Here is a 15,142-nt window from a genome sequence, read left to right as displayed (position 1 = left end):
CATACGTCATTCCTGCCATCCCAGGTGTCAGTCTGGTGAATCTTCGCTGCACTCCCTCCATGGCAAGAACATCCTTCCTCAGATAAGGCGACCAAAACTGCACACAATAGTCAAGGTGTGGACTCACCAATGCCCTGTACAACTGCAGCAATACATCCTTGTTCCTGTACTCAAACCCTCTCGCTACGAAGGCCAACATACCATTTGACTTCTCAACCACCTCCTGCACCTGCATGCTTACCTTCAGCGACTGGTGCACAAGGACGCCCAGCTCTTGTTGCACTTCCACTTCTCCCAAACTATTGCCGTTCAGACATTAATCTGCCTTGCTGTTTTTGCCACCGAAGTGGATAACCTCGCATTTATCCACATTATACTGCATCTGCCATGCATCTGCCCAATCACCAAATCTGTCCAAAACATGCTGGAGTTTCTCGGCACCCTCCTCACAGCACACACACCCACCCAGCTTTGTGCCGTCTGCAAACTTGGAGATATTACATCTAGTTTCCTCGTCTAGATCATTAATATATATTGTGAATGGCTGGGGTCCTAGGACCGATCCCTGCAGTACCCCAGTTGTCACAACCTGCCACTCAGAAAAAAACCCGTTTATCCAACTCTTTGCTTCCTGTCTGCCAACCAGTCATCTGTCCACGTCAGTACCTTGCCCCCAATCCCATGTGCCTTAACATTATATGCTAATCTCTTATGCGGGGCCTTATCAAAAGCCTTCTGAAAGTCCAAATACACCACATCCACTGGTTCTCCCTTATCTATTCTACCAGTTACATCCTCATAAAATTCCAGTAGATTCGTCAGGCACGATTTACCTTTTGTAAATCCATGTTGACTTTGCCCGATCTTGTCACTGTTTTCCAAGTGCTCTACTATTACATTTTTTATAATGGACTCTAGCATTTTCCCTACTACTGATGTCAGGCTTACCGGTCTATAATTCCCCGTTTTCTCTCTACCACCTTTTTTGAACAGTGGGGGAACATTAGCTACCCTCCAATCCATGGGAACTGTTCCAGAGTCTATAGAATTTTGGATGATGACCAGCATTGTATCTACTATTTCTAGGGCCACTTCCTTAAGTACCCTAGGATGTAGATGATCAGGCCCTGGGCATTTATTGGCCTTCAATCGCATCAATTTCCCTAACACCATTTCCCTACAAATACCGATTTCATTCAGTTCCTCCTTCTCATTAGAACCTATGTTCGCCGACATCTCTTGGAGGTTATTTTTGTCCTCCTTTCTGAAAACAGAACCAATGTATGTATTTAATTGATCTGCCATTTCTGTGTTCCCCATTAAAAAATCCCCTGATTCTGATGGCAAGGGACCTATGTTTGACTTCACCAATCTTTTTCTCTTCACATATCTATAAAAGCTTTTACAGTCAGTTTTTATGTTCACTGAAGCTTACTCTCATACTCTATTTCCCCCTCTTGATTAATCCCTTTTTCCTCCTTTGCTGAACCCTAAACTGCTCCCAATCCTCAGGTTTACTGCTTTTTCTGGCCAATTTGTATGTCCTCTCCTTGGATCTTATGCTATCCCTAATTTCCCTTGTTACCCACTGTTGAGTCACCTTTTTTGTTTTATTTTTATGCCAAACAGGGATGAACAAATTCTGTAGTTCATCCGTGCGATCTTTGAATGTTTGCCATTGCCTATCCACCCAATCAATCCTACCCAGCTCGCAACTCATATCATTGTAGTTTCATTTATTTAAATTCAGGACACTAGTCTCTGAGTCAACTACTTCACTCTCCATCTTAATGAAGAATTATATCACATTTTGATCGCTCCTCCCCAAGGGGCCTAGCGCAACAAGATTGCTAATTAATCCTTTCTCATGACATAGTACGCAGTCTAAGATGCCCTTGTCTCTAGTTGGTTCCTCGGCATATTGGTCCAGGAAAGCATCCCGTATACGCTCCAGGAATTTCTCCTCCACAGTATTGTTACTTATTTCGTTAGCCCAATCTATATGTAGATTAAAGTCTCCCATGATAACTGCTGTGCCCTTATTGCACGCTTCTCTAATTTCCCATTTTATGCCATCCCCAACGTTCGCATTACTGTTTGGGGGACTGTCTACCACTCCCACTAACGTTTTCTGCTCCTTGGTATTTCTCAGTTCTACCCATACAGATTCCACATCATCAGAGCTAATATCCTTCCTTACAATTGTGTTAATGCCCTCTTACCAGCAATGCTACCCCACCTCCTTTTCATTTTTGCCTGTCTTTCCTGAATATTGAATATGCCTGGATGTTGCATTCCCTGTCTTGGACACCCTGGAGCCATGTTTTCGTAATCCCTATCATATCATATCCATTTACCTCTATTTGCGCAGCTAATTCATCCACATTATTACGAATGCTCCTCGCATTAAGAGACAAAGCCTTCAGGCTTGTTTTTTAAACACTCTTAGACCTTTTAGAATTATTATTTACTGTGGCCATGTTTGGTTTAAACCCTTGATTTCTCTGACTGCCACCTTTGCTTGTCTCCTTCCTGTCTTTTGCTTCTATCATTGTTCCCCTTTCATCTGCCTCCCTGCTCACGTTCCCAACCCCCTGCCATTTTAGTTTAAACCTTCCCCTAGAGCACTAGCAAACAATCCCCCTAGGACATCAGTCCCGGTCCTGCCCAGGTGCAAACCATCCAGTTTGTACTAGTCCCACCTCCCCCAGAGCCGGTTGCAATGTCCCAGGAATTTGAATCCCTCCCCCTTGCGCCATTCCTCTAGCCATGTATTTATCTATTTCTACACTGACTAGCACGTGGCACCGGTAGCAATCCTGAGATTACTACCTTTGAGGCCCTATTTTTGAAATTTACCTCCTAACTCCCTATATTCAGCTTTTAGGACCTCATCCCGTTTTTTAGCTATATCGTTGGTACCTATATGCACCATTACAACTGGCTGTTCACCTTCCCCTTCCAAAATGGGAAGGGAAGAGTCAGAGATGGACCATGTGAAGGTGAGAGAAGCGTGGAAATTGGAGGCAAAGTGAATGGAATTGTGTAGCTCAGGGCGAGAGCAGGAAACGGCACCGATACATTCATCAATGTACCGGAAAAAGAGGTGAGGAAGGGAACCCGAGTGGGACTGGAACAAAGCGTGTTCCACATATCCCACAAAAATGCAGGCATAGCTAGGACCCATGAGGGTACCCATAGCAACACCTTTGATTTGGAGGAAATGAGTGGAGTCAAAAGAGAAGTTGTTCAATGTGAGAACAAGTTCAGCCTGTCAGAGTAGGGTGGTGGTGGATGGGGAATGGTCGGGACTCTGTTCAAGGAAGAAGCGGAGTGCCATCAGGCCATCTTGGTGGGGGATGGAAATGTAGAGGGATTGTACGTCCATGGTGAAAAGGAAGTGGTTGGGGCCAGGAAACTGCAAAATGTTAAAGTGGCGGAGAGCATCAGAAGTGTCGCGGATGTAGGTGGGAAGAGACTGGACAAGTGGAGAAAAGATAGAGTCGAGATAGGAAGAGATAAGTTCCGTGGGGCAAGAACAGGCTGAAACAATGGGTCTAGCAGGGCAGTCCTGTTTGTGGATCTTGGGAAGGAGGTAGAAGCGGGCTGTGCAGGGATGGGGAACTATGAGGTTGGTGGCCGCTGGGGGAAGATCTCGAGAGTAGATGAGGTCAGTGACGGTCTTGGAAAAGATGGATTGGTGTTCGGTAGTGGGGTCATGGTCCAGGTGGAGGTGGGATGAGGTGTCGGATAGTTGGCATTCAGCTTCCGCTAGGTAGAGGTCAGTTGGCCAAACAACAACAGCACCACCCTTGTCAGTAGGTTTAATGGCATGTCAGAGTTGGTTTAGAGAATGGAGTGCTGCAATTTCAGTGGGATGTAGGTTGGAGTTAGTGAGGGGAGCAGTGAAATGGAGACAGCCAATGTCATGGCAGCAGAACCTTTTTCCTCAACCGAGGATTCCCCTCTACCTTGGTTGACACGGCCCTCGACCGTGTCCATTCTATCTCCCGCACTTCTGCCCTCACCCCTGCCCCTCCCTCCCGGAACCACGATAGGCTTCCCTTGTCCTCTCCTTTTACCCCACCAGCCTCCACATTCAATGAATCAACCTCCGCCATTTCTGCCACCTCCAACGTGATCCCACCACCAAATGCATCTTCCCCTCCCCTCCCCTTTCAGCATTCCATAGGGACAGCTCCCTCCGAGACACTCTAGTCCACTCCTCTATAACCGCCCGCACCCATTCCCCTTCGCTCGACACCATCCTGTGCATGCGCAGGAGATGCAACACCTGCCCTTATAGCTCCCCCCTTCCCACTGTCCAGGGCCCCAAACAGCCCTTCCAGCTGAAACAATGATTTACTTGTACTTCTTGCAATCTAGTATACTGTATTTGCTGCTCACGATGTGGTCTCTTCTACATTGGGGAGACCAAACGCACATTCAGTGACCGCTTTGTGGAACACCTCCGTTCTGTCCATAAAGGTGACCCCGAGCTTCCTGTCGCCTGTCATTTTAATTCACCGCTCCATTCCCACTCAGACCTCACTGTACTCGGGCACTTGTATTGTTCCACGGAAGCTCAGCATAAGCTCGAGGAACAGCACCTCATCATCTGATTAGGCACTTTACAGCCTTCCAGACTCAATATCGAGTTCAACAATTTCAGATCATAACCTCGGCCCCCATTACATTTTAACTTATATTTTATCCACATCTTTGTTTTGGCCCTCCCCCCTTTTTCTCTCTCCCACATGGCAGCTGCCTCCCATTCTGCCAGCGCATTTCACACCTAATCTAGAGCCGTCTTTTGTCTCCAGTAGTCCTATCACCATCTCGTCTCGTTTTCAATACCTCTTAATGTCTCTTCACTTCTCTTTTGCTCTCTCCCAGCCTGGCCTTTTAATGTGTTTCATTTCCTGGGCTTTTTCAGTCTTGACAAAGGGTTTCGGCCTGACACGTTGACTCTATTTCTCTCTCCATGGATGTTGCCTGGCCTGCTGAGTTTTTCCAGCATTTTCTGTTGTTATTTTTGAAATTACTTTAAAACTTGTATGGAAACTTGGTTTAGAACCCACTTAGAGTAATGTATAGTATACTGGTCTAAAAAAGGATACACAAGCACTGCAGAAAGAGCAAAAAACGAGTTGCAAAAATGATACCAGAACACAAAGTTTAGAACTATCAAATAAGACTGAATAGGCTGCGGCTCTTTTCTCTAGAAAAGAGAAGGCTGAAGGGTGTCCTCAAAGAGGTCTTTAAAATTATGAAGGGAATAGGTAGGTGGACATAGAGAAGATGTTTCCAATTGTGGGGAGTCCAGAACAAGGTTACCTGTATATAAAATAGCCGCTTGTCCAACAGGGAATTCAGGAGAAACCTCTTTACCCAGAGAGTGGTTAGAATGTGGAACTTGCTACCACATAGAGTAGTTGAGGCGAATAGCGTAGATGCTTTTAGTTGAAGCTAGATATGTACATGAGGGAGAATGAACAAAAGGATATGGAGATAGAGTTAGATGAAGTACGGAGTGAGGAGGCACGTGCGGAGCAAAGATATCGCACAGACCATTTGGGTCAAATGGCCGGTTTCTGTGCTGTAGATTCTGTGTAAAACCTCCCGAGTAAAGCCTCGCATATAACCCTGCAGAAATGAGCAGATAGAAAGCTCCCTTACCTGAACACACCACCCTCACATCTTCTTTATGACTCCAGTCGTGTTTACCCCACGGCGCTGAGGGACATTCCCACAGAAACGATTCGTTTCCCGAACAGTGCAGTTCATCCAACCAAACTGGGCCTGAACTTTGTCCACAAGCAGCAGGAAGTTCCACATCCACCGCATTTCCGCAACGCAGCTGTTTGCAAACCACGTTAGCGTCGGCCAGGTCCCAGGAATCATCACAAACTGAGCCCCAGGTCCCATTGTAATAAACCTCCACTCGCCCAGCACATGGGCTTGCACCGCCGGACAGCCTTAACTGCACGTGTTCTGTTAGAGAACAATACAGGAGGATTATACTTCAAATATACATTTATCTCATCACTCAATCCAAACATTGCTGCTCCTCCAGCTAAAAAAATGGTGCTTTATATGTGTCTGTGACAGGTACATGATATTATATCCCGCAACATCTGTCTGCACTTACATATTACATAGAATTATACAGAATGTACAGCACAGAGTCAGGCCATTCGGCCCAAAGGGTCCAACCCGGTATTCATGCTCCACACTAACCTCCTCCCACCCCACTTCCCCTAATCCTTTCAGGATAACATTCTATTCATTTCTCCATCGTTCGATTTATTGCCTCCAGTTCTCCCGTTTGGTTTGGAATGCTGTGCACATAGATGTACAGCCAATATAATTTGTTTTTATTAATTGTGCTACTCACTTTATTTTTAACAATCAATTTATAATTCTGTTCTATAAGTGTATCTGTTCCCTAACCGTTAATCTTACCCGTATTGGTTACCTTGGTCTGACATTCACTCACACCTCCTCTTTCTTTTATCTTCAGGCTTATGTTAATTTCACCAGATTCCTCCCCCCGTAATACTAGCTTATAGACTTATCCACAGCTTTATTTATCACTTCCGCTGCACACTGCATACTGCAGAATGCAACGTACGTACAGCATAATGGAACTTACACCATTTCAGGCCCAGAATGTCTGTCTACATTCACATGCTGTGTAATAACACTAAGACCAGTCCATGCCAAAACATCCTTCCATACTTATACACAACATAATGGAACTTAGACCAGTGAATCTCCAGCACATCTGTCTGCACTTTTATGCTGCACAATGGAACTGATTTGCAAACTCGGCCGCATTTGACCGCCGAGCTGAGCTTCCAATCCCACGTGCTCTCCGTCACAAAGACCGCCGACTTCCACCTCTGTATCATCACTCATCTCCGTCCCTGCCTCGGCCCATCTGCTGCTGAAACGCCGTCCTCCCATCCTGCACCCTCCATAACCTTCAGCTCACCCGAAAACTTCTGATATCCTGACCCGCACCAAGTCACACTCACCATCATCCCTGTGCTCACTGCTCTGCATTGGCTTCCTGTCCGGCAAAGACTCCAGTTTTAAATTACCATCCTCAGGTTCAAATATCACTATAACCGCCTCCAGCCCTAATCATTTCGGGAACTCTACTTTTCTGCAAATGTGGCCTCTTGTGCATCATTCACTTCCTCCCTCCACAATTGGCGGCCGTGAATTTCTCCGTCTTGGTCCCAAGATCAGGAATTCCCTCCCTAAACCTTCCGCCTCTCCTGGTTTAAGACCAGCTCTTGATCTTACCCAAATGGCCAGGCTTTTAGTCGCCTGTTCTAATACCTTCATCTCTCTTCCTGTGAAGCACCTTACGACGGTTGTCTTTCGTTTAAGGCGCTATATAAATGCAAGTTCTCGTTTTTTTCCAGTTCTGTCCGTGTCCTCTCGCTTTTCGCTCATCCCCTGAGTTAAATAACTGGTGTAGAGACACCGAGGAACAAGTGACCAATTTACCACTTTTCTCAGCAGATTAGCTATTCCCTTTGATGGTTCTGTAAAATTGAACCATTTGTTCACCTGAACACAGGACCCCTACGCCGATGCTGTCATTGAGAGATGGATTCAATGTGAATGAGCTGCAGTTCCGGAGCTGAGGCTCGTTTCCTTCACACTGGACATCATTCACCCACACGGGCCCTTCACTCTCTCCGTACTTTGAAGAGTTATAAGCGGCTATCGCAGAGCCGCAGCCCAGCTGTCTGCAGACCACGTTGGCATCATTTAGGTCCCAGAGGTTGTCCCTCACTCTCCCCCAGCTGCCGTTGTAGTAAATCTCCACTCGGCCGTCACAGCGGCTTCCCCCATTAGTCAGTCTCGGCGGCCAACCTTCATCTACAAACAGAAACACATTGCGAGCAACGGTTAAACTGAGCCAAAATATTCCATAATTTACTAACTCTCACCCGGACAGTTATTGTTAATTTTAATGATTATATTTCTGTAATAATTACCCACAAGGTTTGTAGGCAGATCCTCTCCGCCAATTCCTTTTCTCAGTGAATTGATTTTAGAGAGATGCCGAGCAGCTTCCGGAGGCTAATCTGGGGAAAGGGGCTAAAAACTAACTGGGGGCGGGCGGCCCAGGCCGGCTATTGATACGAGCTGTGATCAAAGGCAGGAGCACGGGCACAAAATAGCTTCTGGCTGCTCACAGTTCAGCTAATGTGGAGAGAAACAAACAGAAGTGTAATTGATAGAGCGCTTCCCAGGACGGCCCAAAGCTCTTCACAGCCACTGAAGTACTTCTGATTTGTTGTCACTGCGACAGCGGCGGGACAGGCCGGAGGGGCTGAAGGGCCTCCTCCTGTCCACATGTTGCGATGTTTTAAGTGTGAAACGCGAGAGCTGATTTGCGCTCAGTCAGTCCCCACAAACAGCAATGAGATAACGGACCAGATAATCTGTTATAAGGTGGGGCTGGTTGATGGATAAATGTGTTCCAGGACACCGGGATAACTGTGATGTGCGTAAAGTTCGTGAATAATCAGAGAGACAGAGCAGTTTATGGATATTAAAACTCATCTCGCACTATTTATCTGGCAAGAAATTAACAGAATGTTCTGTGAAAATGCAGCTGATCTATGCGGAGAATTCTATGTTGATTCATATTTGAACCGCTAACATTGATAACGGTCCCAACACTGGTGCAGTGTTTCCGTGCTATAGCAGTGGTCACGGGGGCTTTTTGCCGTTTCAATAGCTGTTGGTGGCGAACGCTGGGTGTTGCTCTGTATTTACAAAGATTTACACCGTAACACGAGATATGTATTTATTAAACGTGCACTGGATTGAAAGCCTTTGATTCATTGCTTATACACTTCAGTCCAATCGACCGACACACACACCTCAGACTCGCTTAGTGTCAGAGGAAGAAGGTGATCTTGATCAGTAAAACGAGTGAATCAGTGACTTACAGAAATAGTGCCACTGGTGTGAGACTCTGCTCGACAGGAGAACAGTTGGTGTATTTCAGTTCAATAAACTGAGTGGACTCACCCGAGCAGATGACACTGGTGTCATTTCCATGTGAGCAGCTAAACTGATCCCAGGATGAAACCGGACAATCCCACAATCGGGACTCGTTCCCCCGGCACCTGTAGTTCTCCTTCCACACTGGGCCGGTTCCCTCCCCAAAGTGAGCTGCTCCCGGGGTTGCGGTGACTGCCCCGCACTGAAGGTGCTCACAGACCACGCTGGCATCTTCGAAACCGAAATAAACATCACACAGAGTCCCCCACTGGTCTCCGTGTAGCACTTCCACCCGGCCGGAGCACCTGTTCTCCCCACCGACCAATCGTGGTCCATGGTTCCCTGTTTTGGAAACAAATACAGATTCAAATAGAATGTAAATCACCTTTAGTATACATAAGGGGCAAAATAGAAAATGGGGGAAGCTTATCCACCACTATCGCACTTCCGTAATTTATCAAATAGTTATTTCTTTGTCGCATGCAAGACCCCAAGAAGTTGTGTGATAACTCAAAGTTGACAGCTCTCCCTGAAAAACGAATGGAATGTTAGCCGTTATCTCAACGGGCTTGGAATATAAAAGTGAGGAAGTGATGTTTCAGTTGTACCGAGTCTTGGTCAGACACAAACTGGGGCACTGCTCTCAGTTTTGGGCACCGCATTTCAGAAAAGATATATTGGCCTTGGAGGTGTTGCAGCGCAGATTCAGCAGAATGACAACAGTGCTTAAAGTGATGGAGGGACTGGATGTTTAAGGTGGTGGATGGGCAGGCAATCAAGTGGACGGCTTTCATCTGGATAGTGTCGGAATTCTTGAGTATTGTTGCAGCTGCACCCAACTAGAGAGGATTCTATCAACTCCTGACCTGAGCCTTGCCGGTGGTGGAGAGGCTTTGGGGAGTCAGAAGGTGGGCCACTCGCTGCAGAATACCCAGCATCTGACCTGCTGTATTAGACACGGCATTTATGTGGCTGGTCATGTAGGGTTTCTAGTGAAAGGCCACACAGAGGATATTGATGGTGGGGGATCGGCGATGGTAAAGCCAATTAATATCAAGAGGAGGTGGTCAGAGTTTGCCATGTTGGAGATGGTCATTGCCTGACCCTTGTGTGGCAGGAATGTTACTCGTGAACTATCAGCCCAAGTCTGGATGATGTCCACACTTGCAAGTGGCCATGGCTTGCTTCATTATCTAAGGAATTGCGAATGGAGCTGAACACTCTGCAATCATCAGCAAACAGCACCACTTCTGACGTTATGTTGGAGGGAAGGCAACTTATGAAGCAACTGACGACAGTTGGGTCAAAGACTGAAATTGGGAAGAAACTTTTCACCTAAAGAGTAGTGGAAATCTGGAATTTCTCCACCTGCTCCCTAAAGGAAAGCCTTTGCATGCTGTGTTCAATCGAAATGTTCAACACTGTGATAGATTCTTGTTTGTTAAGGGTAGCAAGGAGTGTGGCTCAAAGGAAGATAAATAGAGTTGAGATACATATCAGTCATGATCTAATAGAATGACCGAACAGGCTAGAGGTAGGGAATCACCTATTTATGATCATATGGATTTGTTTCCCATCATATCAGCTGTGGGGAGTAAAGAGAATTGATTCCATAATATAACTGCCCAATCTTCTCCCTCTGGCCTGATTGTACTGACCAGTGCGGGAGTACAGCCGCCCCCTGATACCCTGCTGTTCAGTAAGTGTGACTCTGGACAGGGTGGGTCGAAATGCTATTGCCATGTGGTACAATTAATGGGGCCTGGTGTTCACATCAAAGTATCTAATTAGGTCAATGCGCGTTTATGAAGTCAATGTCCGACTTTTGGGGACAATGGTCAATTATCTAGGTCAGTCAACAGTTAATGAGATAAGTGATCAGTGTCTTGTTAATACGATTGATGTTAATTAAAGTGACTGCACCACTGAGAAGTTCAGTGCGGGTCCCCTAAGTCAGTGTACCGGTAAAGTTGACGGTGCACGGCTGGTGACATCATTGCGCTGTTAATCAAGTGAATGTCGGGCTAATGACCGCAGTGCAGGCACCATCACACAGGAGCATCAGCAATGGAAATGGTGCCCGGGGTTTAGGACAGTGCCGGTTTAATGACGTCAGCGGATGGGTAAGGAGCGCAGTGAAGGGACCAGAAAGTCCGTGTTTGGGCAACGAGGCCAATCGACCGCCCGTAACATCAGTGCACGACAAATCAAGTCAGAATCATGGGATGGTTAACAAAAAGGAACCAAACCAATGACGTCAATGCACAGTTCATCAAGTCAGCTTATTTTTAGCAAGGTTTCTGAGTTGTTACTTTCGTGAAACTGTGGTTAATAAAGTCTGTAATTTGTTAATGGGTCAAAGTACATTGAACGATGTTCTCCGTCAATGATGTCAGCGTGTGATTAATGATGATAACCCGTAGTGAATGAGGCGGTGTCCTATTAATGAACCTACCGTGATGGTCTATGAGGTGTGCACAAGTTAATGAGACAGTGCGCGACTAGCGAGTTGTTAGACACCGATTGTGACATCAACTGTCTAAGAGAAAAATACGTTCAGAGCAGGCGGTAAATAAACTAGCAACAAATCTGCTTACTTCAGAACAAATCTTTAAGTTTAGAAACTTTCTATTGACAAATTATTGCGGGTATTTTGACGTGTTCGGCCAGACCTATAACAATAATAGGAAACTGTAAGGACTAGTTTATATGTGATATTGTTAGAGAGAGAAACACAGGAATGTCACCTTCCTCAGTTTTCCCATCATTAAGGAGGAAGTTGTCTGTTGTACAGTAAGTCTGTACTCACCGGAACAGATCACACTGGCATCGTTCCTGTGGGTGCACTGGTGGTGATTTACTGGAGAAAGAGGGCAGCCAACCAGACTTGTCTCGCTGCCTGTACATTCAAAGACATCACTCCGTAGAAGTCCTGTGCCCTCTCCAAAATAAGCCCCTCTTGGCACGGACACCGCGACTCCACACTGAAGCTGAGCACAGGCCACATTGGCGTCATTCAAATCCCAGCGAAGGTCGCACACTGTTCCCCAGGTTTCACCGTGCTGGACCTCCAGTCTGCCCGAGCATGGGGAGTCTCCGGATACTAGTCTAGGAAATCTGTGATCTGAATAATCATAATAATCACAACACTCACGATATTCACAATAAAATATTTACAAATGAATACACATCTGATTAATGACAGATCTGACACTATTGGTTCTCAGATTGGTTCCATTCTGGTCCAATACCGATGATGCTTTTTTTCCTCTAACGCTAGTCGTTATAATGTGACTGTCTGGCTTTTTATAATATCGCTTTATTTGTTGGTACCTTACCCAGTGGCCGTCACTCTGATGTTACAAACACGCACTGTATCAGCAGAGAGAACGCAGCAAAGTATCGATAGAGAGAGAAGAGTAAATCGAAGTCAAGCAATCTCTGTCCTCCCTGCACCCACTTCGGGTTCGCTCCGCTGCCGGCCGCATCCATGTTCTCCTCCAGAAAGCAGAGGCCGAGATGGGCCGGCAGAGGGCGCCCTCGCTTTCCCCCTGTAACTGCAGGACGCCGAGGGGAGAATTTCCCGACCACCCCGTCTCCCTCCAGGAACACCCTGCCTTTACACAACACACGATGCATCCGTTTGATGATGACGGTTGGAGCCGGTACAGCTCATTAACCCAGAATGACCCGAAAGACGGCTTTTCGCAAATGCCTTTTCCATGATTCGATTTTCCTCAATCAATCTGCACCAGATTCCAGACCAGTCCTCCATCGCTCTCTGTGAGAAGAGTATCCGGACACCAGTCCTAAGTCTGTCTTTCTCTCCCTTCAGTATTTCACACCTTGTTGTATTGACATGTTGAAATTAAAGTTTTTTTTTCTCAGATTCACCATTTCGCCCCATTTACTGCCTCCAGTAGCTCACTTCCTGCTACAAGGCCCATTATTCAGCACAGCGGTTTGTAGAGATCTGACTCCAGTTTTGGCTCTACACCACTTCCAGGGTTTAATTGTCCCTGTGTACCTGGTTACCGGAACTATACACGGTGCACAAGGCGAGGCCTGGTCAGAGCACTGTCTAGTTTAACTCTGAGCTCTTGTGCCTCGTGACCGGATGTATACACACAGCACAAGGCGTGACTGGATGGAGCTCTGTTCGGTGAAATCCAGACACCCTGATTTGCCCTGCACTCTTTTGCTTACATAGTTGAGCATTCGGTTTGTTTGCTGATTGCTGTTGTTCGCTGATTGGACATCAGAGGATCAAGGCCAAGAGCTACGCTCGATCAAAAACAGATAGAGCCGTGAATTTCTAAATGGTGAAAAGGTAGAAACATTGAAGGCCCAAAGAAATTGAGGGGTACATGTACACAGATCAATAAACTGCAGTGGTCAGTTACAAAAACATAATATAACATGCTAATGGAATGTTAGCCTTTATATCTAGAGGGCTAAAATTTAAACGGGAGGAGGTTTTCCTACAGCTATACAGCGCCCTGGTTAGACCACATCTGGAGAGCTGGGTACAGTTCTGGGCACCGCACCACAGAACGAAGATATTGGCCTTGGAAGGAGTGCAGCGCAAATTCACCAGAACACTGCCAGTGCTCCAAGCGTTAAATTATGAGGATGGATGACATGAACGAGGCTTGTATTAACTGAAGTTTAGAAGGTTAAGGGGAAATTTAAATTGTGTTTATAGAATTTTGAAAGGAACTGGTAGGACTGATAGAGAGAAACTTCTTCCACTGGCGGGGAGTCTGGGACCAGGGGACAGAACCTTTAAATCAGAGCCAGGCCATTCAATAGAGTTCAGGAACAATTCTTCACATTAAGGTTGGTAAAAGTGTGGAACTCCTTCCCACAAAAAGCAGTAGATGCAAGCTCAATTAATAACATTAAATCGCCATATAGGGGCCGATCTCTAACATCAGATTCAAAGTTTTACAGTGAAATTCCCATAACCACTTATTCATTTAATCAAACAGTTCAGCAAATCTCCTCAGAAGACGACGACTATAGTGACCATGATTGATGAGAAACACGGGCCGGAGTGCAGATTTCCAGCCATGTTCTCTCTCTTCCCCACTCGCTCCTGTTTAACTGAGACAGAGAGTGTCGATGTGAAGGGAGCCGCAGTGATCCCAATCCTCCCTCATCGACCTCCGCCACTAACAGCGAGTAACCGTTCAGCACATACCCCGAATTACCCGGATTAATTTCGGGGAACGCAAATCAATAGTCACCACAACTCTCAGTAAACAGGATCTCTTAACTCCGACCAACACTTATACGACCGGATCCAGGACGTTCCCTTTGATAACCGGGACCCAGACCGATCCCTTTGATAACCGGACCCAGACCACTCCCTTTCATAACCGGACCCAGACCGCTCCCTTTCATAACCGGACCCAGACCGCTCCCTTTCATAACCGAATCCAGACCGCTCCCTTTGATAACCGGGACCCAGGCCACTCCCTTTCATAACCGGACCCAGACCGCTCCCTTTGATAACCAGATCCAGCCCGCTCCCTTTCATAACCGGACCCAGACCACTCCCTTTCATAACCGGACCCAGATCGCTCCCATTCATAACCGGACCCAGACCACTCCCTTTCATAACTGGACCCAGACCACTCCCTTTGATAACCAGACCCAGACCGCTCCCTTTCATAACCGGACCCAGACCGCTCCCTTTCATAACCGGACCCAGGCCACTCCCTTTGATAACCGGACCCAGACCGCTCCCTTTGAGAACCTGGACCCAGACCGCTCCATTTGATAACCGGACCCAGACCACTCCCTGTGATAACCGGGACCCAGACCGCTCCCTTTGATAACCGGACCCAGACCACTCCCTTTCATAACCGGACCCAGACCACTCCCTTTGATAACCGGACCCAGACCGCTCCCTTTCATAACCGGGACCCAGACCGCTCCCTTTGATAACCGGGTCCCAGACAGATTGTGATAATCCTGGGAAATCCGCATTTTTATTTTCTCTTACTGAAATGAACTAAATCAATGATTATATTATGCATTCTAGTTTAAAGATTTCATTGTGTATTGCTTCATTTATAACCATACTTGTAAACCCTGATTA

At 46.5% G+C, this 15,142-nt stretch overlaps 1 protein-coding gene across 1 annotated transcript in view; it reads right to left on the bottom strand.

The window, feature by feature from the left end:
• Positions 1 to 15,142, bottom strand: part of LOC147083870 (scavenger receptor cysteine-rich domain-containing protein DMBT1-like) — a 43,425-nt gene that overhangs the window by 16,225 nt on the left and 12,058 nt on the right. Inside the window, exons 4-7 of the mRNA XM_085980080.1 lie at positions 11,846 to 12,160; positions 9,064 to 9,378; positions 7,585 to 7,899; positions 5,680 to 5,994 (exon numbers count right to left, since the gene is read on the bottom strand). Of these exons, the coding sequence (XP_085836206.1) occupies positions 5,680 to 5,994; positions 7,585 to 7,899; positions 9,064 to 9,378; positions 11,846 to 12,160 (1,260 nt within the window). The remainder of the gene's footprint in view (positions 1 to 5,679; positions 5,995 to 7,584; positions 7,900 to 9,063; positions 9,379 to 11,845; positions 12,161 to 15,142) is intronic.

Source organism: Somniosus microcephalus, unplaced genomic scaffold (genome assembly GCF_052327205.1).
Source record: "Somniosus microcephalus isolate GS21.2 unplaced genomic scaffold, FLI_Smic_1.0 scaffold33, whole genome shotgun sequence".
NCBI lineage: Eukaryota > Metazoa > Chordata > Chondrichthyes > Squaliformes > Somniosidae > Somniosus > Somniosus microcephalus.
The sequence above is the reverse complement of the archived record's forward strand: the minus strand, read 5'-3'. Positions and strand labels throughout refer to the sequence as shown.